General features: G+C 45.1%; 1 protein-coding gene across 1 annotated transcript in view; it reads left to right on the top strand.

The window, feature by feature from the left end:
* Positions 1 to 26,528, top strand: part of LOC116828155 (myosin-IIIa-like) — a 113,756-nt gene that overhangs the window by 84,539 nt on the left and 2,689 nt on the right. Inside the window, exons 26-28 of the mRNA XM_032786182.2 lie at positions 10,953 to 11,062; positions 15,586 to 15,626; positions 26,026 to 26,169. Coding sequence (XP_032642073.2) covers positions 10,953 to 11,062; positions 15,586 to 15,626; positions 26,026 to 26,169 — 295 coding nt within the window. The remainder of the gene's footprint in view (positions 1 to 10,952; positions 11,063 to 15,585; positions 15,627 to 26,025; positions 26,170 to 26,528) is intronic.

Genomic DNA, 26,528 nt, shown 5'->3' with positions numbered 1-26,528 from the left:
TCAAGACACAGCAAAAATGGTATAAACGCTCTGTAAGCTCATAGTCATAAACATACAGAAGCTCATACTTAATAGTCAAGCTGTGCCCTTTCAAAGAGGGCTCATGCAAATTCTCCAGAAGAACGGTCAGATTCTAAAAGAAGTTTGATTTCCAGTGCTTGGATTTTGATTAAATTGCTAAGGTCAGCAAATAGGCAAGGTGAGTGCAGCGTGTGGAGAGGAGTTACTATTTAAAGTGGATGTAGTTCAAGGGCAAAATTGGGAAAATGGGCACAAGCTTACTAAGAACAGTATAAGAATATTAACCTGTAAAGCAGAGGGCAGCCACAGTTGCTCTCCTGACAGCCCCTTAAGCCTAATCAAACATGAAACCATTTTCTACCATGTCAGACCAAATGATCATTCTAGCCTATAAACTCCTAGTCAGCTGACTAATGTCAGTTAATAATCTACTCCTTTAAAGAGAAACCCCAGCAAACCAATCTCCTGCCACTTTCTCCTAGAGAGTTTCTAAACAAGCTATACCACCCCTCCATCCTCAATCTCCCAATCAACAGGATTGGAAGACAGTGACTACTTCCCAATAAAAGAAGTTTGAAAATTGCTTTACAAGTTACCCATCTATACGTGCTAACCACCCACAACCACACAACACTTTGATCAAAGCTATGAATTTAGGGCTCAGTTCTCTAGCCCATTAAGGTAGCTTTGTTATGGGTCACAAAACTGTCCTAAAGCTGGTGACTCCAGCCAGTGTAGGATTCTCCCTACCTATGAGAATCCTAGTACGGTATAGAGCTGCTCAGCTGCTGCTACTCAACCCTCTCCAATTGCTGGTGCATTCCTGGTCCATTTCACACCAGGTCCCGCCCATCATTATGAACTTTTAGCCATGGGTTGCAGGTGAAACCCTCCTTCGAGGAGCCTAACCCACCGACCCTGCTACTTCTCCCCACCATGGCCAGAGGAGCCTGAAGGCTCACACACACACTACCAGAGGAGCCCAAGCCCAGCCGGCCCGAGCACCAGGCCACCAGTCAGCCCCAGCCACTAGCCCAACCCCTGGGCCAAGCCACTGGTAGGCCTGAGTTCCAAGCCACCAGCTGGAACTGTGGCCCTGCCAGCTTCAGGGGAGAGGGAGAGGAAAGCAAGGTCTCAGTGGAACCTGGGCAGGCCCTGGCCTGGGTTAGGGGAGGCTTAGCCTCCCCTGGCTTTTGATACCTGCCACTCATGCTTGTAGTCTTGGAATCTTTGCCACTTGGTTGTGGGTTTTTTTAACAAAAAATATTTTACGAAAGATTAAACTAATATGGTGTGGAGATCACTGAGTGGAGAGAGCAAACTCCTGGGAACTAAAAAGTATATCTGCGGATTGTAAAACAAGTACCTCCTTTGATTGAAGACAGTAATGCAGCATATTGAGAAGTGTTTCTCTGAGAGGAGGCTCTTTGTCTCAGAGATGCCATAAACACGTTGTGATGTGTGTCAGCTGACTCCCCAAGATTTTATTGATTACCAGAACAATATATTGCACAAAACATGTTTTGCATTGTAGGTACCTGTGTTACTTCTTTCCCTAATGCTACAGTAATTGAAATTACCTTTATGTACAATTTTGTTTATTTTATATAATTAATTAATTAGTCAATGGCGATATCCTATCTCCTAGAACTGGAAGGGACCCTGAAAGGTCATGTAGTCCATCCCTCTGCCTTCAGTAGCAGAACCAAGTACTGTTTTTGCCCCAGACCCCTAAGTGGCCCCCTCAAGGACTGAGCTCCCAACCCTGGGTTTAGCAGGCCAATGCTCAAACCTCTCTCCCTAAGCACACATCCTGGGTGAAATTAATACCTGGAGCAAGAGGGCAACTTGACTGGCATTGCAACCACTTGCAATAGGTCCAAGTTTGGCAGTATTTGTTTGTACTATACAACCTCAGATTTACAAACACCTTGGGAATGGAGAAAAAGCAACAAGGAGTCCTTGTGGCACCTTAGAGACTAACAAATTTATTTGAGCATAAGCTTTCGTGGGCTAAAACCCACTTCATCAGATGTATGGAGTGAAAAACCCAGTGAGCAGTATAAATATTACGGCACATGAAACGGTGGGAGTTGCCTTACCAAGTGGGGGGTCAGTGCTAATAAGGCCAATTCAGTAAAGGTGGAAGTGGCCTATTCTCAACAGTTGACAAGAAGGGGTGAATACCAAAGAAGGAAAATTACTTTTGTAGTCATAACTCTGAAATGTTCATAACTCTGAACAAAACGCTATGATAGTTCTATCAAAAGTTTACAACTAAAGATTGACTTAATACAGCTTTGAAATTTTACTATGCAGAAGAAAAATGCTTCTTTTAACCATCTCAATTTAAATGAAACAAGCACTGAAATAGTTTCCTTACCCTTGTCAAATCTTTTTTTTAAAAATTTCCCTTTATTTTTAGTAGTTTACATTTAACACAGTACTGTATTTGCTTTTTCTTTCTTTCTTTCTGCTGCTGTCTGACTGCATATTTCTGGTTTGAAATGCGGTGTGTGGTTGACTGGTCAGTTCGTAACTGTGGTGTTCGTAACTCACAGGTTCAATTGTATATGCTAAACTTGCATGTTCTGTGTAGTTGACGCTAGCAGTTTCTACTAACTAGCAGTTCCTACTTAAGTGATTCTACTTATCACAATAAAGCTAACAAAGATAGCTTCTGCCAGACAATGAACTGTCAAAGAGTGGTTTTATAAGCGTAAAGGAAGCTTGACTGGGCTAAAGCTGGGACCAGGGAGTCAGGAGTTCTATTCACCCATTATATATGAAATTCTATTAATTCTCCTGACCCTGATATGGTTTTGGTGTGAAGCCCATCTGGAGTTCCACAGCCCAGCTGGGCTCCACCCCGTGCAATACTGCTCCAATCATGAAGGACAATTAACCCTCATCAGTTCTTAGAACGTTTATTAAAGGATGATTTGTGCTACATTTGAATAGTGATGAAGAGAAGAGCAGGGAGGGGGAGGAGGAGGGGTTTCAGATTTGCTTGGGGAATGTTTTTATGCAGGCTGGAAATCCTGTCCTGTACACCAAGCAAAGCTCCTGTATCAGATGGGCATAAACAGGAGCGTGCAATATATTAAAATAAGAGAAAATACTGGAGTAATTACAAAGCTTGAAAGTCAAATAGTTTGAATCTAGGCATAGCAGAACTAGCTTCAGTAAGATATGTATCTTAACAATAGCCCTGTACATCCCAATAAGTGTTAATTTACTATAGCTGCATATTATCTGAAATGGGCATGCAGAATACATATGGGAAATATGGGCTTCCATTTAATACTTACTGTATACAAAACATTATCAATTGGTTTGCACTCTCTTTCTGAATGTACTGTATGTAAAAATGCACTGTAGATTAGTAAGAAATGTACTCCTATTTCACCTGCTTCTTTTGTTGAATTATTGTGTACCATTCTGGTGTGTAGTGACCTTCATGTTCACAGAACAAAAATACTGCACACAAGCATCAGTTATCTAGAAACAATCCCTAAAACTGAATTCAGAATTTTTCCTCATAAAAATCATGGGCAGCTCTAGAAAAAAAATTTGGAGCCAATAAACTAAGCTATCTATAGTATGGCTAACTAGGCCAGACTTATATGGTCTATCACTAAGTGATATACTGTTTATGATACGGAAAGAAGCCTTGCCATCTTCTTTCCTACTCATTTTGAAGCAATGATTTTATTTTTATTTAGTGCAGTTTTCACACTGAGTGGCTCCCTTGCTGTTCTGTCCCCAACAGAGGCATTAATCAGTGGATGGCAATGATTGCCGACCCTTTGCTTGTCTTTAAATCAGATGACATTTAGATTTATATAATTACTATGATGATTTAAATGATAATTGTACACATTTTCTTCAACATCACTTGTTTAATGTGTCATTTTACAGCTGTACGCATGAATCTAGAATTGCATTTTGTATGCCAAACAGGAACACGTCTGCCTTTATCTACAAATAGACTGGCATTGTTCATTTTGACAGCTTAGCAGCTCCAAAGATAACATTTTTATACTTTGCAGAAAATTATTTCTACTAATAACAGAAGGTAAGGGGCTGCAGGAGAACTGGCTGATGTGGTTGTGCCAATGTAAAAGGTTTTAAAATATGTTCAATTTAATTTAAAAAATGCAAAATACGCAGTTTTTTAAAAAATACATCTGTGTCGAGAAGGCCAAAGTAATCTTATTGCAGCAGGTTTTTTAAATAGGCTGTAAAAAAACTTTGGTCCAGTTTTACAAAAAGGCATGAGGCAATCCGTGCAATGTTCCTGGAATGAACCAGTCTCCATAGGCTGTTCACTAGCAGGATTTACAGAATACACCTCTTTCCAGGAAAATGATGATGCCCATCACTACAAATACTAAAGCTCCACTAAAGAATTTTCTACTTTTAGGGTGAAATTCAAATGGGTGCAAAAGATCCACTCCAGATTACTCCCTTTTGGTCCTGGCAAAGCATGAGGAGCTCTGATACATCTGAGGACCTAGCCCAGTATGCAAGGGAGTGAAGATGCAGGTGTTTTGGCTCTGATTTGGGCTTATGTTACTTCTGCTTTAAGCTGTCAGAATGCAGGTATAACTAGCTTCTCAGGAGTTACCCAGATGTAGGGGGAATCTCTAGATGGCATAGGGCCAGCAGAACAGCCCTGCTTGGTCCCCTTCCGAACAACCTCCCAGCAGAGGGGCAGGGCTAGGGAAAGTGATGCAACCAACTCCTTCTGCTGTCCAGTGATTTTTTGGCTGCTGTAATGGTCTTGTGATGGGCTGTGTCTGGCCTTTGCGGCTCCCTACCGAGGCCTGCAGTCCTACTACCCCGGACCCCAGAAAGCAGCAAGGTGGGAGGAAAAGAGCAGTGAAGGTGGATCCTCCAACCTTGCCTAGAGAGGCTTCACTGAAGCAGCCATCTTGGAAGCTAGAGAGACTTGATCCTCCAAGGGTCAGAAGGGCTAGTGACAGCCAGTCAGAGCCAGCAGGCCCAGATAAAAGAAGTTGAGTGGCCTAGAAGGTCAGTTCCTAGCTGGGACCAGAGGCGTGAGGAAGGGTCCTCTGCTCTGGCCAGAAGCTCAAGGGACAGCCAGAGTTTGTATCTGGCTGTATTTTGCATAGCTGGGTTTGCAGAAAGAGGACCCAAGACCCTTAACCTGAGATAAGAGTGAAGCCAAAAGGGGCCAAGTGGGAAGAGGCCCAGGGAAGAAGCAGCAACTAATTGAATCGAGCCATATCTGGCTGCTGTTTAGAGGGCCCATGGGGTGGAACCTGGAGCTGGGTGGGCCTGAATTCCTCTACCAGCCACAGGTAAATTGGCAGAAACCCTAAGATGGGGACAGGACTTATTTGGGAGCCTGAAGAAAGGGCAGAATTCATTGGGCCCAGAGCCAGGGCTGAAGACTGTAGTGAGGGCAAAATAGACTATTCATTGGACTCCTTACCACCCCAGAAGGACTTTGTGACTCAGCCAGAAGGCTAACCAACTGAAGACCCAACCAAAACCTAGTAAGTAAAAGTTTTCTGGTAGTACTGACAACTAATGAAAAGCAGATTTCATTACTCTATGCATAATGAGTTGTCCCATATTACAGATACCAACTACAGTATTTGTATTTCATAAAAAAAGAACACACACAACTAAGAGCAGAAAGAAATCTATTAACCATTAGTTGACTCTCTGGGTAGGTGAACTAAATTCTGGGTAGGGCTAAATTCACCTCTGATGTAACTCCATGTGAATCAATGGAGTTACATCTTGGATAATTCAAAAAATAAATCCAGACACATCTGTGGCCTTCTTTAGAACATCACAAAGAAGGGAAAATCAGAGTTTTAGGATTTATAATCTTAAAGGACTTGCCGTTCTCCAGAATAATAATCCAGACCCCCTAACTTCTTTTCATAGTGTCTGGTGTCAGTACTGCAGTGTGTAAAGCCCCTGAAACCAACTTCATCACTGCTATGGCCCCTAATCTCAATTACTATTACTCAAGTTTTCCTCTCAGTTACACTGGTGTTCCTCAAATCTGGAGTTACTCCATTGACTTCAGATTTACACCAGTGTGACTGAAAGTAGAATTTGGCCTATCACTTTGTAGTTAGCCTCTGTGGTATGTAACAAGAAGTGATGTATTGAAAGAGAAAATGTCTATAGCAGCGGGTAGTGGAGCTAGCAGAGGCTGCTTGAAACTTGCAAGAATTGAGCTTAATCCCATTGGGGCTGAACATATAGAAGGAGAGCTCCATTTGATGAAAAGGAGGGAAATAAAGATTTCCAGACACAGGAGATTTATAGGAGTTGGAAAAAATGGAGGAAGGCAAAAGTAACCTGAATGAATAGAACCCTCATCTCATCCATGAAGCAGGGGCATGCAAGTCAAATTTAGATATGTCTATGGAAAGTATTATATAGACACTTATGTTGGCAGATTTTTCCAAACGATTTAGGTCTAGGTAAAAAGATGCTCTTGTCAGCAATATAATTTTCAATAATCAAAGCAAGTTGTCTTACTGAGACCTTATCATCGTTAAAATAATTTTTCTGAGTGTAGGAAGAGTAATTTTCAGAGCAGCTATGCAGAGGAGTGATTCTCTCAGCTAATTTCAACTGGAATAGTTTTCATCTGAAAGAAAAGTGTACTTTAGGTCTTTGACAGTGACGATGTGTCAGATAAGATAATGAATAATGTGATAGCATGTAGGGTAATGATCTCTTGTGTGACTATAAAAACTACAGATCTACTTTCTTGGGCTTTTCCTAGTGCTCCACATTTTTGTTCATTTTTTCCAGATTTTCATGTGATCATAGCAATCACTCAGATTGAATCTTTGAAAACGTATAACAGAGTTTATTATAGTTAATTAAACTACTTTTATCATTTTAGGTTATCATTTCTGATTTAGACTTTTGATGTGTTTGCAAATAAAATACAATGGGCTTGACTCTACTTATCTTCGGTGTAAGTCAACCATTGAATTGAAGCCAATTGAATTGCCCCAGTGTAAAACCAGCATCATAACGAGGGTAGAATCAGTAGAGTAGAATGTATCTGTGTTAGGCCCAGTATATCTGTTTAACTGAAACTATGATTCATATTTAATCTCAGTTTAGTAAAATGAATTAGTTGTATGTAAATTTCATTGTCTAAAGTGAATTATCTATACCCCGACTTTGAAAAATACCATTGTTCTCTTAAAGGTAAAATATTGAGATAATAGTCCATTCATTACATTAGGAGCAGTTTGCATTTCAGATAAGAAGCTGAAACAATAAATGGAATCATTACCCTATTACAGTTTAAATTAACATTATTCCTCCTGGCTCTTCAGTATAGCAGTGACCTTTACAAGCCTTATTTATCACACATACCAAAAATCGTATACAGCTAATTTTCCAGGTGCCAACACTGATGATCATTTCTCATTATAACTACTTGTGCCACATTCTTAGTTAAAAAGGTGTTATGATGTAGGTAGAATAGATTTTACTTCCCCAGAGTAAAATAAACAAAAGTTTCTGGAAGCTATTAGGATATATCTACACTGCAATTAGACACCCATGCCTGGTCCATGCCAGCTGACTCAGGCTTTTGGGAGTCAGACTAAAGGGCTGTTTAATTGCAGTGTAGACATTTGAGCTTCGGCCAGAGCCCAGGCTCTAGGACCCTGCAAGGAGGGTCCCAGAGTTAGAGCTGCAGCTCGAGCGCAGATGTTCCCGCAGCCCGAGCCCTGTGAGTCCAAGTCAGCTGGCATGAGCCATCCCCAGGTTTTTAATTTCAGTGCAGACATCCCCTTAGAAAACAAAATGTATTCTTTCCTTCCTTACCCACTTGAGTGTTGTTAGCACTCTGGTTCATGGGCACAACTCACTTCAGGTGGAACAGCAGTACTTTAATGCATTACCACTACAGTGGAATATACTTCAGTAGTTAGCAATGTGAATAAGCCATTGTGGGGCAGATTCTGTCCCCAAGTACAATATCCATGTATGGGCCAGGAAACTCAGAGGTTTCCCTCATGGAGTTTCCTTTGAATTATTTTGTTGTGAGGCAGGGAAGACCAGGGGCCCAGCCTAAAACCCGGCCAGTCTTGAAGAGATACTGGGACACAATGCCTTCGGTGCAGAGATCCTGTGCTCTCACGGTATCCCTTGGCTTTGCCCAGCTCCCTGTGAACAGGGCGCCAACACAGCTTCACTGCTACAGGCTCCTCCTCCTACCCTGAGGCCATCCCAGTGTGAAGGAAGCTCCACAGCTGTCACTGTCTCTATTAACTTTCCTCTGGTGTTGATGCTGAGCACAGGGGGGATGATGCTCATCTCCTGCCTCAGCCACTCTCTGTATACCCTGGTTCCTCACAACCACAGAGTCCTCTATGGATTTAAAGGAAAGAGAACACTGATGTAGAGATGCCTGGCGCTCCCTTTCCATGTGAAGAGACTATGATTCACAGAGGGTTCTTCTTTGCACAGAACCAAAGAAATGATCTGGCCTCGACAAAGCTTTTGGACTAATCTTCCAGGGATGCACATTGTGCATGTGAGTGTTTAGCTTTGGTGTGCAGGACTTTGACGGGTATTAATACTTACTACCCTTCAGTACAGAAGAGTCAATATAAAAGCTGTGTGTTTTTCATGAAGCAATTTCAGGGTGTCCAAAGAGCTTTTATTTTCTATTTTGTTTCATATTTACCAACTAGTGTAGCTCAGATGCCAAAATCTAACTCTGAAATCAGAGCAGGCCTGGGGGATGACAATTCTGTTTTATGACAACTTTCAATGTTTACAAATTTGGTTTCATTCTGCATCAGAACAAAAACAAAATCTTTTGAATGTTTTCATGAAACAGAAATGTGTGGAAAATGTCCATTTTTGGAACAAAATGGGCCAGTTTTTTATTTTAGGGGTCTCTCCCGTGCCCTGGAACTTGGAAATCTTTCCATCAAATTCTTTGTCAAAACCGATCTCTCTTGGCAAAGTTTTGGTTTTGACAAAACAGCATCATTTGATGAAAATACGTTTTGTTAAAAAATATTCTGACCAGCTCTATCTGTAATATTTTCCATTAAATATGGCACATGTTGCTCTGGTCATATTCACATTGGTGGAAAGACTGGAGAATGAGATAAGATAAATAAATGATATTTCTTACGCTTTTACAGTTCTGGATTTAACATTTTTTTTCATACAGGGTTGCTCACTTCTTACATTTAAAATATTAACAAGTGTAAATTCTGCTCTTTTCTTATCTCCAAGAATCAACCTTTTAATAGGTAAAAAATGGGACTCTTGGCATTAGCAATGTCTCATTAAGTGGAGGACATGTTTATATATTACTGACTTTTGGGTAGCATACGTGAATAAGTCTTTAGAGGTGTTTGGATTCATATAAAAGAGGAATGTGCATAACAAAAATAAAGATGTCAGGCCTGATTCTCATTCTCATGATTTCTACTTGCCAACCAATGTGAAATTTCTTGCGAATGCCTGTAAGGTACAGGTTACAACTACAGGGAGCCATGATTTTAGTATGTGATAAAGGAATGGAAAGCCATTGTTCAGTGAGGTGAAATAAACCAGATCCCCGTTAGCTATATTTTCAATTATACTAGATTAAGTGACAGATAATTAAGGAGATTGGAAGATGAGATTGCAGTTGAATCTACAGATAAATGCACCCAACTAGGGCACTAAAAACTCTGAGTGCTTAAACAGTGGCTAGAAGTGACGCTACGTTTTAGTCATGTGTATTTTTAGTAAAAGTCATGACAGGTCGTAGGCAGTAAACAAAAATTCACAGCCCATAACCTGTCCATGACTTGTATTATATCCCTTACTAAATCTAGGGGGGGAGGGGGGCCTGTGGGGAGAGTGGGGGTGCTCACAGGGGGATGGCCTGGGGGCTGCTGCAGTTGCTGGGAAGGTGGCAGCCTGGGCCGCAAGTGCGTTAGGGGGGTGGCCCAGGGGATGCTGCAGGTGTGTTGGGGGGATGCAGGGGCTTGGGTGGGAGAAGCCTGGGGTCCCCCGCTGGTGCTTGGGGGTGGGAGTTGGTGGGATTGGCAAGCTCCCTACCCAGCTTATTGGGAGCAGCGACCTGTCACTCCCTAAGCTCCTAGCTCCACGCATTGCCAGGTCCACAGCTCCCATTGACCAGGAACCGTGGCCAACAGGAGCTGCAGGGATGGTGCCTCCGGGCAGAAGCAGTGCACGGAGCTAGGAGCTGAAAGGGAGGGACATGTTGCCACTTCTGGGGAGTCCACCTAAGATAAGAACCACCAAGAGCCCTCACCCCCTCATACACCCCAACCCCCAGCCCTGAGTTCCCCACCCAAACTCTTCCTGCTGCTGCTGGGGGATGCGGAAGGCGGTGGGCTGAGACTGCCCCAGCGGCAGCCAGTGCAGTTGGCCCAGGGACTGCCTAAGCTGCTCAGGCAGACCTGAAGCCAGCCACACCGGCCACTGCAGAAGTCAGGGAGGTCATGGAAAGTCACGGAATCCATGACCTCAGTGACAAACTCACAGCCTTAGCTTTAAGGAATTAAATGGACAAGTTTCCATACAGGACAGAGAAAAGGACAAAGGGCACAGAGAAATACCTCATCATTGGCTTCCAGCACCTTTCCTTGAAACATCCAGCATTAGCCTGTGTCAGAGAGAGCGTTCCACACTTGTTCCAACATGCCAATTTCTGTGTGATCTGTGTTCACGGGCATTGTTGAAGGTGGGTTTAACAGATCCACATTTCTTCCAAGCATGGTCCTGGAAATGTCCAAAACGCTTACTTTATTTTAAGTGTTAAAAGTAGCTGAAAGTGTTTTTTCATTGTCAGATAAATGCCTCTCCTGTTATGTTTTTATCACGCACACTCATCCTGTGAACAAATGAACATGGGTGGCTCTTGCTCTTTTTTACAGTTGCCACCAAATCAGAGGACTTTCATCCCCTACAGCGACCCCCAAGGAGACAGCGGAAACCCAAAACTTTAAATAACCCTGAAGACTCCACATACTATACTCTAATACATGTAAGCTTGACTAACTTTTGTGGGCAAAACCTGACAGACATATCTTGTCCAGCCAATCCTTTACAATGGGCAGAAGACACTGCCTTCCAGTAAAAACTGATGGACCACAAAATCCAAATCCATAGCCAGATTTCAGACAACCCAAGATTCACACTTACTCTTTTTGTCTATTGTTGTATGCAGTGTTGTAGCCATGTTGGTCCCAGGATGTTAGAGAGACAGGGTGGGTGAAGTAATAAGATATTACCTAGACAGACAGACAGATAATGGATTTAACTGTCTCCATATAAAGCCTTTGGTCCAAATTCAGATATCTGTGTCTGCTTTCCACTCTTGACTGTAATGTCATTCAACACAGAAAAAGGCAAGCAGGTGAGCAGAAAGAGGGACATTTAAAAAGCAGTTCAGAAGGTTTCTATAAAGAGCAAGTACATTTGCTAGCGGCATATGTATCTCGCTGGCCTATTTTAACATCAGGTAAGAGTATAGTTGATTAAACTGGCTGTCACAACTGGCCTTCTCTCAGTGGAAATTATTACAAAGGAGCAGGATAAAAGAAGTTATCACTGAAACATTCATATTTTGAAATAGAGATGGGTATATGTTGAATAGGAGCTGTTTCCTGGAAAACAAATCTTGTGAGGTTTAGGACTTTTAAATGCAAAGCGTAACACAGAATTCTGTGTTTGGAATTTTATGTGAAGAAATTAACATCTTAAAGTAAATGTGTTATTGGTGCAAAGTGTATCCACAAAGCAAAGATCAAACGTGAAGAATCTTGGTACTTTATGAAAACTCATTTGTTATTTGTCTGACTTGGTATCAGCAAAAACTGGGCATCTTTTAACCTAGTTTTCAGTAGTAGTTTTCAAAATATGAATTAACACTATTGTCAGTCAATTGTGTTTATTTTTCAAGAGTGAGTGAGCCTCTCTTGCTGACACTGGATACAGTGGCAAAGTTTAAGGCCCAGCAGTCTAGATCTTTGGGCCTGGAATGGAGCCCAGGCTTTAGGATCCTGCAAGGTGGGAAGGTCCCAGAGCTCAGGCTGCAGTTTGAGCTTGAACATCCACACCACAATTAAACAGCCCAAGTCAGCTGGCATGGGCCAGCCACAGGTGTCTAACTGCAGTGTAGACCCACTCTAGGTGTCTCAAACAGGGCATCCAAAAATTAGAGCTGGTTGAAAAATTTCATCAAAAGAGATTTATCAAGGAAAATGTAATTTTGATTAAACCAAATTTTTTCACATTATCATTTTGATGACCTTTCATTTTAAATAATTGGGGGAAAACATTTAGAAAATGCCCCATTTAGACATATTTGGAATGAAAAGTTTTAATTGTTTTGAAACAACTTTTCATTTCAAAATATACTTACTTGTTTTCTATATAAAATAAAAAGGATTGAAATCTAAATGAAACATTTTGAATATATGAGAATGAAATCTTTCAGTGCAAGCAAACATTTTTTCTTCCATAATTTTGTTCTGCAAAAAATTTGAAATTTCGGCTTTTCTTCTCAACTTGGGACAAAAATAATTGAAATACTGAAAATGATTTCCAGCCAGCTCTACCTACAGTATTGGTGAATGTCCTTGAAAATTTTGCTCTGACACTCTACCTCACAGTCCACATCTGTAAAAATGGGGACAACACCACAAACTGGTACATATCTCACCCAGTGTTCTCAGTATTAATTAATTAACAAGCCACATTCTGCCTTCACTTATCTCCATGCAACCCCACTGAAGTGCAGGGTGTTGCACAGGTGTAAATAAGGGGAGAATATGGCCCATTGATTTTTACAGTGCTAGTAAGGGGACAATAGCTATATTTATTTATAGTTGTCCTATCACATTAAAAGGAAAACGATCTTTCTGCACTTGGTTTTGAACTCAAGAATCTATGCCAGTGGTGGGCAACCTGAGGCATGTGGGCCACACACAGCCCGCCAAGGTAATCCGCTTCCCACAGCTCCCATTGGCCAGGAACGGCAGACCGCAGCCACTGGGAGCTGTGGGCAGCTGTGCCTGTGGACGGTCAATGTAAACAAACTGTCTCACAGTCTGCCAGCAGATTACCCTGACGGGCCGCATGTTGCCCACCACTAATCTATACTATATCAGTTGCAATACCCTAAATATGGTGATTTTAGGAAAGGATCCTGATTTTCTTTTCACGCAGGTTTTAAACCAGTGTAATTCACTAGCTTTCATGGAATTACTATTGATTCATATCAATATAAGAGATCAAAATTAGGTCCATTCTAAACTTTAAAATATATTACTTTTGAAGAGTCAAGCTATTCTAAATGCTGCGGCATAGCATTGCTTTCTCCGAAAAGAGAGAAATCTATTATAGATTAGAAATTATTCACATTCTCAAATAACTCTCACTCCTCTGCATCTTTGGAGGGTCTGTATCCCAATGGTAACATATTTCAGCAGAGTATCCTGCTTATAATATATGGACCCAGTCCAGTTTTTTCTGTAAAGCCAGTGACAAAACTCCCATTGAATTTAAACTCGAACTTCAAGGCCTGATGGGACAATCGTGATCACCTAGTCTGACCTGCACATTGCAGGCCACAGAGCCTCACCTACCCACTCCTTTAGTAGACCCATAACCTCTGGCTGAGTTACTGAAGTTCTCAAATCATGATTTAAAGACTTCAGGTTACAAAGAATCCACCATTTACTCTAGTTAAAACCTGGAAGTGATCCATCTTCAAGGTGCAGAGGAAGGCAAAAAAACCTGAGGGTCTCTGCCAATCTGAACTGGGGTAAAATTCCTTCCTGACCCCAAAAATGGTGGTCAGTTGGTCTCTGAGCATCTGGGCAAGACCCACCAGACACTTAGGAAAGAATTCTCTGTAGTAATTCAGAGCCCTCCCCATCTAGTGTCCCATCTCAGGCCATTGGTGATATTTGCTAGTAGCAGTCACATGGGCCACATGCCATTATAGGCAGTTTCATCATATGATTCCCTCCATAAACTCATCAAGCTCTGTCTAGATGTCATTTTGGATTTTTGTCCCCACTGCTTCCCTTGGAAGGCTGTTCCAGAACTTCACTCCTCAGATTGTTAGAAACATTTATCTAATTTCAAACCTAAACTTCTTGATGACCAGTTTATATCCCTTTGTTCTTGTGTCCACTTCGGTGCTTAGCTTAAATAACACCTCTCCCTCCCTGGTATTTATCCCTCTGATGTATTTATAGAGAGCAATCATAGTTCCCCTCAGCCTTTGTTTGGTTAGGCGAAACAAGCCAAACTCCTGGAGTCTCCTGTCATGACGTAGGTTTTCCTCCTAGTAGCCCTTCTCTGCATCTGTTCCACTTATATTCACCTTTCTTAAACGTGGGAGACCAGAACTGCACACAGTAGTCAAGATGAGGTTTCACCAGTGCCTTGTATAATGGTAATAACACGTCTTTATCTCTACTGAAATACCTCACCTGATGGACCTTGGACTGCATTAGCCTCTTTCACGGCCTCATCACACTGGCAGCTCAGAGTTATCCTGTGATCAACCAATACATCCAGGTTTTCCTCCTGCTCGGTCCCTTCCAACAGATATGTCCCCAGCTTGCAGCAAAAATTCTTGTGGTTAGTCCTTAAGTTCATGAACTTGCACTATTAAATTTCATCCCATTTCTATTATTCCAGTTTTCAAGGTCATCCAGATCTTTTTGTATAATATTCTGGACCTCCTCCTTATTGGCAGTACCTCCCAACTTTGTCACCCGCAATTTTACTGGCAGACTCTAACTTTGTGCCGCTGTCATTAATGAAAATGTTAAATAAGATTGGTCCCCCCAAGACCGATCCCTGAGGAACTCCATTAGTAACCTCCCTCCAGCCTGTGAGTTCACCTTTCAGTATGACCTGTTGTAGTCTCCCCTTTAACCAGTTCCTTATCCACCTTATCCCCATCTTCTCCAGTTGAACTAATTTCCCACATGGAACTGTGTCAAATGCCTTAGTAAAATCCAGGTTGATTAGATCTACTGTGTTTCCTTTGTCTAAAAAAATCCTGAGTTATTTTCTCAAAGAAAGAAATCAGGCTGGGCTGGCATGAGCTGCCTTTTGTAAAACCATTTGTTGAGAATGAGTTTGGGCCTCCTCACTGTGAATAGTTAATATCCAAAAAACTGGCATAGCATATATAAAAGTCTGCCTAAATTGGACAGTGTTTGTCACTTTTATTAAAGCAGATATAGGATTTGGAAGTTTGATATTCCCCTCCTTCTTTTGATTAGTTTCTTTTATTTGTGTACACTATAATTACCAGTACTAGCTGCATTATCTTATACAGATAAACAAGCAGAAAGATTATTAAAAATTGCTACAGCACATTTTTTTTTTGCTCAAGAAATTAGGTTCTACATATTTTTCTTAGTAAGAATTATAGAAAAGTCTCATATTTAACATGCCCATGTATTGGACCTTTGCGTAAAAATGCTCCAGTGTTTAAAAAAAGTGACGCAATTTTTTAAAAATTGCTTGATGTTTTCTTAGCAATCAATCCAAGAAGAAAAACGGAAACCAAGAAAAAACAGGTAATTTTTTCTTCTCTATTTACTTATCCCACAGTAATTGTTATAATGCTCCAGAAACAGTGTTAAGCTGCACTGTCAACAAAGTAAAACCAAGAGTTAAGAAAAGAATATAGTTATTTAATGGTACACAGAGAGGTACCATTTGCAAGGTAAAATTATACTGTTGTAAAGAACAAAATACATTATAGAATTTGGTCAAATGTTTTTCCTTGTACATGAGTCTTTTGCAATGGCAATACAAGCATAATAATAAACTAAGACACAGTCCAGCACAAAGACCATTCTAAATCAAAGAAATAATTGAGGGCGCTTAAAATTCCAGTTCAAAACAGGTGAGCAACCAGTCACTTCATTAGCAAAAACCCAAGGAAGGATGGAGCTCCCCTTCTGAGAAACAACCACTTGGAAATATAAAAACCACAAACAGAAACAGTTTATATATTCAGAAGAAGTAAGAAAACCAAAATGCCCACTGCCAATTCAGTAGTAAAGCTTTTCTCACTGTGTAATTGAAATGTTTTGGTGGATATCCGCGTGCATATGTTTTCTTGGAGCTATATATATGCAGATCTCTCGATGGTTCTGGCAAATATTCTGCACATATCTTCTGGCAAAGATAAAACCCACAGCTTTGCCCCACATATGGACCTGTACTTATGCTTTTTGTGCTGCTTCCCTGTGACCATCCACTCCTGAATAGGCTTCTTAGGCTACATCTATACTAGGAGCACTTCACCAGTATCAGAATACCAGTAGACTATACTGGCAAAGCAGTCCTAGGGTGGACACAGCTATACCAGCAAAGCTGTGCTTTATACTGGTAGAGTAAAACCACCCTCCGTAAGGCAAACATGCTATACCAGAAAATTAGAATAAGGGCTTCTGCTGGTCAGAGTCAGGGATCATAGCTTTTCACACCCCAGACCAAAGTACCTATGTCAGCAGAAGTCTATAGTGCAGACCTGGCCTTCGCTGTTCCTTTATTTGATATATAGTAACATGGTAGCAGTGGCCTATTCATAAGGCTCAGTCTTGTGTGATCCTGAATGCCCTCAGCTCTCATTGAAGGCAGTGGGAAATGGGAACACAACACCTTGCACGAGACACTCGATACCCCGCATGATTGGAAACATCAATCTGCAGCTGAAGCTGCAGGATGCAAACTTCATATAGAATACATCTAAACCAGCAAATATATATTTGAGAGAATGTATGGTAAAAAAGGGTACTCCCCTTTAAGAGTTGGGCTGGAGGCTACAGCTTGCAGCCTGGAGATAATCAAGGAGGTCCTGTCCCCCTGGGGGTTGACCCATATAAACAGGAACAGGAAGTGGAGCAGGGGAGGGAGAGGGAATAGAAGCCAGACAGGCTGTAATGGGGTGGTAGTTACTCTCTGAGGCACTATGAGACAAGCCTAAACTGGCTCACAGACTTGGGCGTGGACTGTCGGCTTGGGAGCCTTTATCTACGGTCCTGATGAACTGTTTGTTACAATGGTTCCTCTCCTGAAGTCTGATTAAAAAGGGGACATGGTATTGTGTTAATATATCTCGGTTTCTTCTTGGCTGGGCAGTTAAAGGGAATCTATTGCTGCTCCACCTGGGGAAACTAAGGCGCTGCACAGCTGCAGCATCACACTAAGCCACAAGGTAGCATGCAGGAACTGTATATACCTTTACAATCAATAAAATGCAACCACATGCTTAAGCTCAGTCTAGCATTCAGCTGTATTTCAGCCACTGGTTACCTTGCATATTGGATGAGCCATTTGGTGTTTTGTATTTCGAGGCTGAGCTCTTCACTCAATGACCCCATTATGCATTTCTGGTTTAATTTATGTCTGTGTCCTCTGTACAAGAGATCACCGGGGCTCGACGCTCTCCAGGGCGGAGGGGAGCTACGCTGGCTCACTGCACCCCGATGGGTCCGGGGGATTGGTCTAGCCCAGGGTCTCCCTCGGTAGCCTTTGTGGGAGTCGGCTGAAATGTGGTTAGTCTTGCTCTGGCTCCGGCGGGCAACAGCCACTGAGTCAGGAGGCTCAGGCCCTCAGGCAGGGCTGAGCCGTAACAACAGTTATGAGCCCCAGCCCTAGGGCTCCCCCAGGGACATCTGCTCTCTCCGGTGGCTGGGCTCCTACTGAGCTCTGAGGGCTGGCCTTTATAGTTCCGGGTCGCCACCTAACCCTTTGAGGGGCGGGCTCAGAGCTCCCTAGCTCCACCCACTCTGGCCTCCGGATGGGCTCTTCCTCCTCCAGGGCAGAGGGGAGCCACACCACCTCACTACACACACACACACCCTCAAGTCTGGCTCCTGCTCATCAGGGCCAGGCTCTTCCATCCCTCCGAGGCAGGACAGGAAGTCTGCGTTCACATGTTCCTTACCAGACCTATGCTGGATGGTGAACGCGTAGGACTGTAAGGCTAGATACCATCGCAATAATCGGTCATTGTTATTTTTCATTTTCATCAACCATCGGAGAGGGGCATGGTCCGTGACTAGTGTGAACAGAGCCCAAGGAGGTAGTAGCGTAGGGTGTCACAGGCCCACTTTATGGCCAGTGCTTCTTTCTCAACCACAGTGTAGTTCTCCCAGGGTGTCATAAACAGATAGCTAAGGGTTAATGTTTCTTTTACCTGTAAAGGGTTAACAAAGGGAACCAAACACCTGACCAGAGGACCAATCAGGAAACCGGATTTTTCAAAGTGAAGGGGGGAACTTCTGGGTGTTTTTGTCTTTGTTCTGCTGTTTGTTTTCTCTCAGCTATGAGGGAAGAGTTTTTTTTTTCTATCTCCAAGCTTCTTTCTACCCTTCTGTTCCGAAGTTGTGAGTACAAAAGGAAAGCAATAGGTTTATATTGTATTTTGTATTTACATGTGTGGAGTTGCTGGAAGTTGAAATTGGATATCTTTTTGAATAAGGCTGATTATTCATATTTTCTTTTAACAATAGCCTGTGTTATTCATCTTGATGCAGTGATCATGTCATGTGTTTTTCTTTCTTTTTTATATAAAGCTTTCTTTATAAAACTTGTTGGATTTTCTTTTCCTAGTTAAGGCAAGGGGATAGGAATCTCTGTGCCAGGAGTACTGTCTCTCTCAGGAAAGACTGGGAGGGGGAGAAGAAGGAGGGGGGAAGGTAAATCGTCCCTCTCTGTTTTGTGTTTCAAGGGATTGAAGCAGGGAAATCTCCTAGTATCCCCAGGGCGGGAAAATCTGGGAGGAAGTAAAGAGCAGGAAGGGAAGTGAGTTATTTCCCTTTGTTGGAGGCTCAGGGCATCTGAGTCTTGGAGGTCCCCCAGGGAAAGGTTTGGGGAGACCAGAGAGTTTATCAGGTACTTGGAATCCTGATTGGTGGCAGCAAGATAAGATCCAAGCTGGTAATTAAGCTTGGAGGTTCATGCTAAGCACCCAGATTTTGGACGCTAAGGTCCAGATTTGGGACAGAGGCTTATTACACAGGGGAACAATTTTCAGCTGAGATATAGAACCGGGTGGTCCTCTCCATCGACTTCTTGGGACAGGACAGCCCCCAGCCCCACCTCTGAGGCATCCGTCTGGAGGATGAACCTCCGATGGAAGTCCGGCCTGTATAGGACCGGCTTTTGGCAGAGACATGTCTGGAGTGTCCAGAAGGCATCTTCACATTCGGGGGACCACCGTACCTGCCGGGGGCTGTTCTTTGTCAACAGTCCTGTTAAGGGCGCTGCGATGGAAGCAAACGGGGGGATGAACTGCTGATAGTACCCAACAAGCGCTAGGAACTGTCAGACGTGGCGTTTCGTGGTAGGCGTCAGGCAGGCTGCAAGGGCTTGCACTTTCCCAACAAGGGGCTTCACTCGTCCTCCCCCGATAGTGTACCTTAGATATGTGGTCTTCTGCCATCCGATGCGGCATTTTTTTGGGTTGGCTGTCAGCCCCGCCTGTCACAGGGACTTTAGGACCGCTGCTACCCGTTCCAGGTGGTCTTTCCAGTGGTGGCTATTAACCAAGGCATCGTCCAAGTAAGCTGCCGCATAGCCTCAATGGAGTCGTAGTAGGCGATCCATTAGCTGCTGGAACATCGCTGGGGCTCCATGGAGGCCAAAAGGCATTCATGTAAACTGATAGAGTCCCGTCGGAGTGGCGAATGCCGTCTTTTCCTTAGAGGTGTCATCGAGCAGGATCTACCAGTACCCCTTACTGAGCTCGAGGGTGGTAATGAACCGGGCCTCCCCTAGGCGACCCAGCAACTCGTCTATGCGAGGCATAGGGTAGGCATCAAACCTGGGAGATGGTATTCACCTGCCAGAAGTCTATACAAAATTGGTGGGTGCCATCGGTCTTGGGTACCAAGACCACCCGGCTACACCATTCACTCTGAGACAGCTCGATGACTCGCAAGGCCAGCATGGCCCGTACCTCTTCCTCCACCTCTTGTCACATCCGGTACGGCAGTGGCCTAGTTGTTTCCCAGACTACCTTCCCCAGCTTGGTCTGGATGGAGTGATAGACAAGGGTCGTGTATCCAGGTAGGGCCGTGAAGGTTCCCTGGAAAGCCTGCAGGAGACATTTGGCCTGCTTACGCTGCTCTTCCATAAAGGTGTCATCGAGCAGGGGAGCAGTGAGGTCCTCTGTCTGGGGCGCGCGGGGACCCAGTTCAGGCTCTGGCGGGTAAAGATTAATCAGCAGGCCCTCCCAATCTTGCCACGGCTTCAACAGATTCACGTGGTATCTCTGGGTCTTCTTGCACCGGTCGGATTCGTGGATCTCATAAGTGATGGGCCCAACCTTCCGAGTTACCTTGTAGGGTCCCTGCCAGCGGGCCAGTAGCTTCAACTCTGGAGGAGGAGCAGGACCTGATTCCCAGGTTCAAAGTCACGCACCTGCCCCTCCTGGTTATAAGTCTGTTCCTGTCTGTCCTGTGCAGCCTTTAAGTTTCCACGAGCCAGGGCCCCAGCCTGAGCAAAGTACTCCTGCAGCTGAAGGACATACTTCAGGAGTCCCTGGGTTGGAGAGGGGGACTGCTCCCAAGTTTCCCGCATTAAGTCCAACAGGCCCTGCGGACAGTGCCCGTATAATAGTTCAAATGGGGAAACTTGGTTGATGACTGGGGTACCTCACGGATGGCTATCAGCAGGGGAAGGAGCAACTGGCCCAACCAGCGCAGCTCCTCCAGGGGGGAACTTCCGCAGCAACTCCTTGAGGGTCTGGTTGAACCATTCCACCAGCCCGTCCGTCTGGGGGTGGTATATGGAGGTGCGTAATTGTTTAACCCCCAGGAGCTCGCAGACCTGCTGTAACAACCTGGAGGTGAAATTGATGCCTTGATCTGTTAAGATTTCTCAGGGCAGGCTTACCCGAGCAAAGACCTTCACCAGTTCCCCGGCGATGGTCCGGGCAGTGGTGCTCTGCAATGGAATGGCCTTGGAGAAACGGGTGGCATAGTCCACGATAACCAGGACATACTGGAATCCGGAAGCACTTTTTGGGAGCGGGCCCACCAGGTCCATAGCCACTCGCTCAACAGGCATCTCTATTATAGGCATAGGGACCAGAGGTGCCTTGGGCAATCGCTGGGGAGCGGCTAACTGGCACTCTGGGCAGGAGCTGCAGTAGTTCCTCACCTCCTGGTGAATCCCGGGCCAGAAGAACCACGTCAAGATCCGGGTGAGGGTCTTCTCTTGGCCCGGATGCCCGGCAGCCAGGATGTCACATGCCAGCTTCATCATGGCTCGCCGGTGACACCGCAGTACCAGCAGCTGTGTTTGGGGTTCCTTCGTGCGGGAGTCATGGTCAATCCGGTAAAGACGGTCCCGGCATAGTTCGAAGTGGGGCCACTGGGTTGCGCGCTGGGGGTCGATGATGGTCCCATCGACTGCCGCGAGCTGTTCATAGGCCTGGCTAAGGGTAGGGTCAGCTCTCTGGTTGCGGCAAAAATCAGTATGGAGGAGGGGTTCGACTGCAGGCTCCAGCAGGGGATTGTCGGTTTCTTCAGTCCCTGCTTCAGTTCCAGGGGTTCCGCCCACCTCTTCCAGTAGGGCCTCCTGGCGCTCTCCCTCCAGCGCCAGGATCAACCGGAGGACCTTTTCAAAGGCGAGCCAGTCTTGTCTCAGGATCACCAGGTACGCCAGTCAAGGGGCTAAACCGACAACGATTCGTCGGGTGATACCAGCTACTGTCAACAGGACCCAAGCACTAGGGTAAGGCCGGACATCCCCATGGATGCATTGCAGGTGAATCATTCCCAGGCAGGGGTCTGCCTGGGGTCCCAGAGCCTGGCGAATTAGCGTCTGACCACAGCCAGAGTCAATCAAAGCCTGGGTGGCAGGGTCCCCGACAACTACCGGGACCGTGATCTTGGGAGCCTGTGATAGCCGAGCCCTGGTGTCCCCTGCACAGACTGCCCGAAGCTTCAGTCCATTTCCATGCAGTCCCTCTGCAAGTGTCCAGACTTCCCACAATAGAAACAGGGTCCAAGTTCAGGGCGACTGCCCCGGGAGGGGGTTCCCCTTGGACTCCTAGGGGGACTCCGGTGGACTCTCGCAACACCCGGCACAGTGGGCGCCGGTCTGGGCCGAGGGGAAGGATCTGGACATCTGGACCGAGACCCTGGGTGGGCCTCCTGCACGCGGCCAAGGCTCCACGGCCCGGTCGTGGCGTCCCCTTTTCTTTCCACATTGGAGCGTTTGGGCCCGGGGTTGTGAGGTTGGAAGGCAGGCCCCACTGGCGTTTCAGCCGCGAGAAAGTCCTCCATCAGTGAGATGGCCGCAGCTAACGTCGTGGGCTGATGGTGGAGCACCCAGGCCCATCCTCGGGCTGATATGGTGTGCACAAAGTGTTCCAGGATGACTTGTTCCGTGACCTCCTCTGCCGTCCTTGTCTCCGGCTGTAGCCATCACCTACACGCCTCCTTCAGTGTTTGGGCCACCAACTGGGGTCGGGTGCCCGAGGGGTACGTCTGGCTTCGGAAGCGCTGCCAAAAAGTCTCTGGGCTGACATCTAAGGCATCCAGGATCGCGGCTTTTACCCAGCTATAATCCCTTGCTCCTTCCGTCGCCAGCCCCCGGTATAACATCTGGGCAGTCCCTGTTAGGTATGGGGCCAACAGGGTGGCCCATTGGTCCTGGGGCCACCCAGTGACCAGTGCCACCCGTTCGAATGTTACCAGGAATGCTTCAGGGTCATCGTCGGGGCCCATCTTGGTTAGTTGCACTGGGGCGGCGGGGCGTGGTGACCCAGCCCCGTCCTCTGGCTGCGGGTCTGCGGGGTGCGGTAATGCTGTCACCAGCTGTTGCAGCTGGACTCCGAGCTGCTGAATAAGCTGCTGCTGCTGCTGGAGTTGAGCGGCATGATGCTGTTGCTGCTGCTGGAGTTGGGCAGCATCCCGCTATTGTTGATGTTGGAGCTGGGCAGCTGCCTGCTGCTGCTGTAGCTGGGTGGCCTGCTGCCGTTCCTGACTCTCCGTCAGCAGCTTAAACAATCACTCCATCTCCATGGTTCTCTGCGGGGTCGGGGTGGATCTCCCCCTCCGGCCCCTTCTCACAGGGGTCAAGGGAACAGATCCCCACTTCTGGCACCACATGTACAAGAGTTCACCAGGGCTCGACCCTCTCCAGGGCGGAGGGGAGCCACGCCGGCTCACTGCACCCCAATGGGTCCGGGGGATTAGTCCAGCCCAGGGTCTCCCTTGGTAGCCCTTGCGGTAGTCGGCTGAAATGTGGTTAGTCTGGCCCTGGCTCCGGCGGGCAACAGCCACTGAGTCAGGAGGCTCAGGCCCTCAGGCAGGGCTGAGCCGCAACAACAGTTACAAGCCCCGGCCCTAGGTCAGGCAGAGCAACAACCACTGAGTCAGGAGGCACAGGCTATCAGGCAGGGCTGAGCCGTAACAACAGTCACAGAGCTCAGCCCTAGGTAAGGGCAGGCAACAACCACTGAATCCGAGTGCTCAGGCTCCCAGGCAGGGCTGAGCGGGAATAATAGTTTAAGCCCAGCCCTAGGTCAGAGCGGGGCAACAAACACTGAGTCAGGGGTGCTCAGGCCCTCAGGCAAGGCTGAGCAGTAATAACAGGCTTTGGCCTCCTCAGGCCAGGGAGAGGAGGAGTCTGCTACCCAGGAGTTGGTTGGCAGGGGAGACACAGGCCCTCCCACTCCACTGCGTCCCAGCCCAGGGCCCTAGCAGCGGCTGAAGATCCGCTGCTTAGTCAGTGGGGATCCTGGCTACAACACACTGACATAGTCTCTGGTAATGCTGCAGCCAGACTGGGGTTGGCTGCCCCCGGGCTACTTCCATACTCCCCCTTGGGTGCTACCTGGGTCCTGGTGTTGGCCTCTGACGGGTCTAGGAGCATGGGTTCATCAGGGCAGGGGCTGGTCGGCAGGCCCGGCAGCTCCTCTGGATAGCAGGCACAGGGTAGCTCCGACAGCTCCTCTAGATAGCGGGCACAGGGCAGGCCCGGCAGCTCCTCCGGATAGCAGGCACAGGGTAGCTCTGGCAGCTCCTGTGAATAGCGGGCATGAGGTAGCTCCAGCCAGTCTGGGCAGCCGCCTTGGGCCGTAGGAGCTTCCCAGTCTCAGGCTCCCCCAGGGACATCTGCTCTCTCCAGCGGCTGGGCTCCTACTGAGCTCTGAGGACTGGCCTTTATAGTTCCGGGTCGCCGCCTGAGCCTTTGAGGGGCGGGCTCAGAGTTCCCTAGCTCCGCCCACTCTGGCCTCCGGATGGGCTCTTCCTCCTCCGGGGCGGAGGGAAGCCACACCACCTCACTACACCCCACATGACACTGTCAACTCTAGATCACAGATCTGCTTGTGGTGCCAGTTGGATCTTGGAAAATTTCCAAATATAGGGTTTCTCCCAGTCAGCTCTTCTTCTGGTGAGTTATTTGACCAGTTCATGTCTGGACAAGAAATTCACTTATTGGACCTCAATTTCTTCTCACTTATACCAGTTTTATACCACTATTGCTACTAGATTCAAGGGACTTACTTCTGATTTATACTAGGTGTGAGAGAAGAATACTGCCCAGTGTCTTTCAAGTCACCCTCAGGACTTTTTTTTCCTAGTCATTTTAAACATTGTGGTTTTCAAATAGTGTGTTTCCTTAGGCATCCTGAAGCAATGTATGCGAAGAATGCTTGTGCTCTCTCTCATATATACGATCTCCAACAATACACTGATATACTATTTGTTATTATTATTTATATTATAGTACAAGCCCCTTTCAGTAACAGCATCCCATTCTGCTAGATGCTATAAATTTCGACCTGCTTCAAAATATTGTAGTGCCTTCTCATATTCTCTACACGAAATTTCCATTTCTTTAATATTAACTTATTTAAAGAGAATCCTTGGGCTCACTAGAGGATGGTCTGAGAGCTCTAGAAACTAAAGGCCTCTGTACACAGCATAGGAATAGTCTGGGAAGAAGCCATGCATTTTTTCCGTATCATCCCAATAACATGACACACTTTTGACCTGGAGAAATTACTCACTAGGTCCATTCAATCCTTTGTCTACTTGCTGAGACTGGCAAGAAGAGTGCTGAATAATACCATCCTGGCCACTGGGATGTGTGCTGAGGTTGGCAACTCATTTCATATACAGTATGTTACAAAACCTTTCCAGTGGGTAACAACTTTCAGATAAATAAATAGCTTGAGCAAGATATATAAATAGGTGACATCGAAAGAAAGTCCCTGTGTCACTTTCCAAATTGCCTGAAAAATCCAATTCCCTAGCAGTTTTCTGCTTTCTCACCCATGATCTGAAAATGTTAAATACACAGATGATTATCTTCTTGTTACTTATGGATCAATGTAATCCATTCATTTATAAGCCCAAAGTACTCCAGAGAGTGTCACAAATCTACTGATATCCCTAAATTCTAGAGCTTGAATTTGAATCTCTTGAATTAGCTGAACACAGTTTATTAAACCGTGTCCTAGAGTACATTTTTGTGGTCAAAGAATAAATCCCTGAAAACAGGTGATTATAATGGAAGGACTAACAGAGTCTTAATTATATCATTAAGATTGGCATTACTGAAAACTGTCCAGTAACGTTAGATCTCTAAATCTCAGAACTGCCCTGAGATATGCAGGTGCACATTGATACATCTTAACAAAATCAGCCACAACTCATGCATGCATGTATATAAAAGCTGATTCTACAAAGTATTTGGCATGTAATTATATATTTGCTGGTAGATTCAACCCTAAATTATTAGTTTAAAATTATAAACACCTGCATTTTCATTAGTTACATTTCCAGGACCAGATTTTTGTGCTTATATAATTTTCTACCAAAGTCAACATATCAAATGTCCTCAGATAAGGAAAATGAAGGTTGTGATTCATTACTTTATTTTAGCTGGGAAAATGTTGCAAAACAGAATTGGTGATTTACAACCTTTATGTATTTACAGTCTGGGCAAAGTGCTGGATTTAGAAGATTTCTATTACCAAGAAATTTCATCAAGTGATTCCATCTCAAATGATAGTAATTCTAGCACAAGAAAAAAGAGGCCACCAGTGGAGCTCAGAGATTCATCTTTAACTATTACTGAAGGGTAAGTAATACCAAATAATAATAGGGACAAAAGAAATGCTGTGTGACCTACTTTAAAAAGTTATGGATGCACACTTATTTTTGTACAGTTCATACTGAAGACAAAAGTACAATATATGCATTCAAGTTAGCTATAAATCAATTAACTATTTTTTACGGAATCTTGTAAAATAATAACTTTAGGAATTAAAAAAATGTATCTATGCTTAGCTGAAAAATTCCTTTCTTCAAAATAAGGTCCAAAGACAGCACAAACAGCCTTCGGCCTGCTTGCAGAACTCTGGCGAGGCAATCTCAACCATACAGCCGTTTTGCTGAAGAACCTGCCAGTTTTGTTCTGCCTCCACAGCTCCAGATAAG

This window comes from Chelonoidis abingdonii, chromosome 2 (assembly GCF_003597395.2).
Source record: "Chelonoidis abingdonii isolate Lonesome George chromosome 2, CheloAbing_2.0, whole genome shotgun sequence".
NCBI lineage: Eukaryota > Metazoa > Chordata > Testudines > Testudinidae > Chelonoidis > Chelonoidis abingdonii.
The sequence above is the reverse complement of the archived record's forward strand: the minus strand, read 5'-3'. Positions and strand labels throughout refer to the sequence as shown.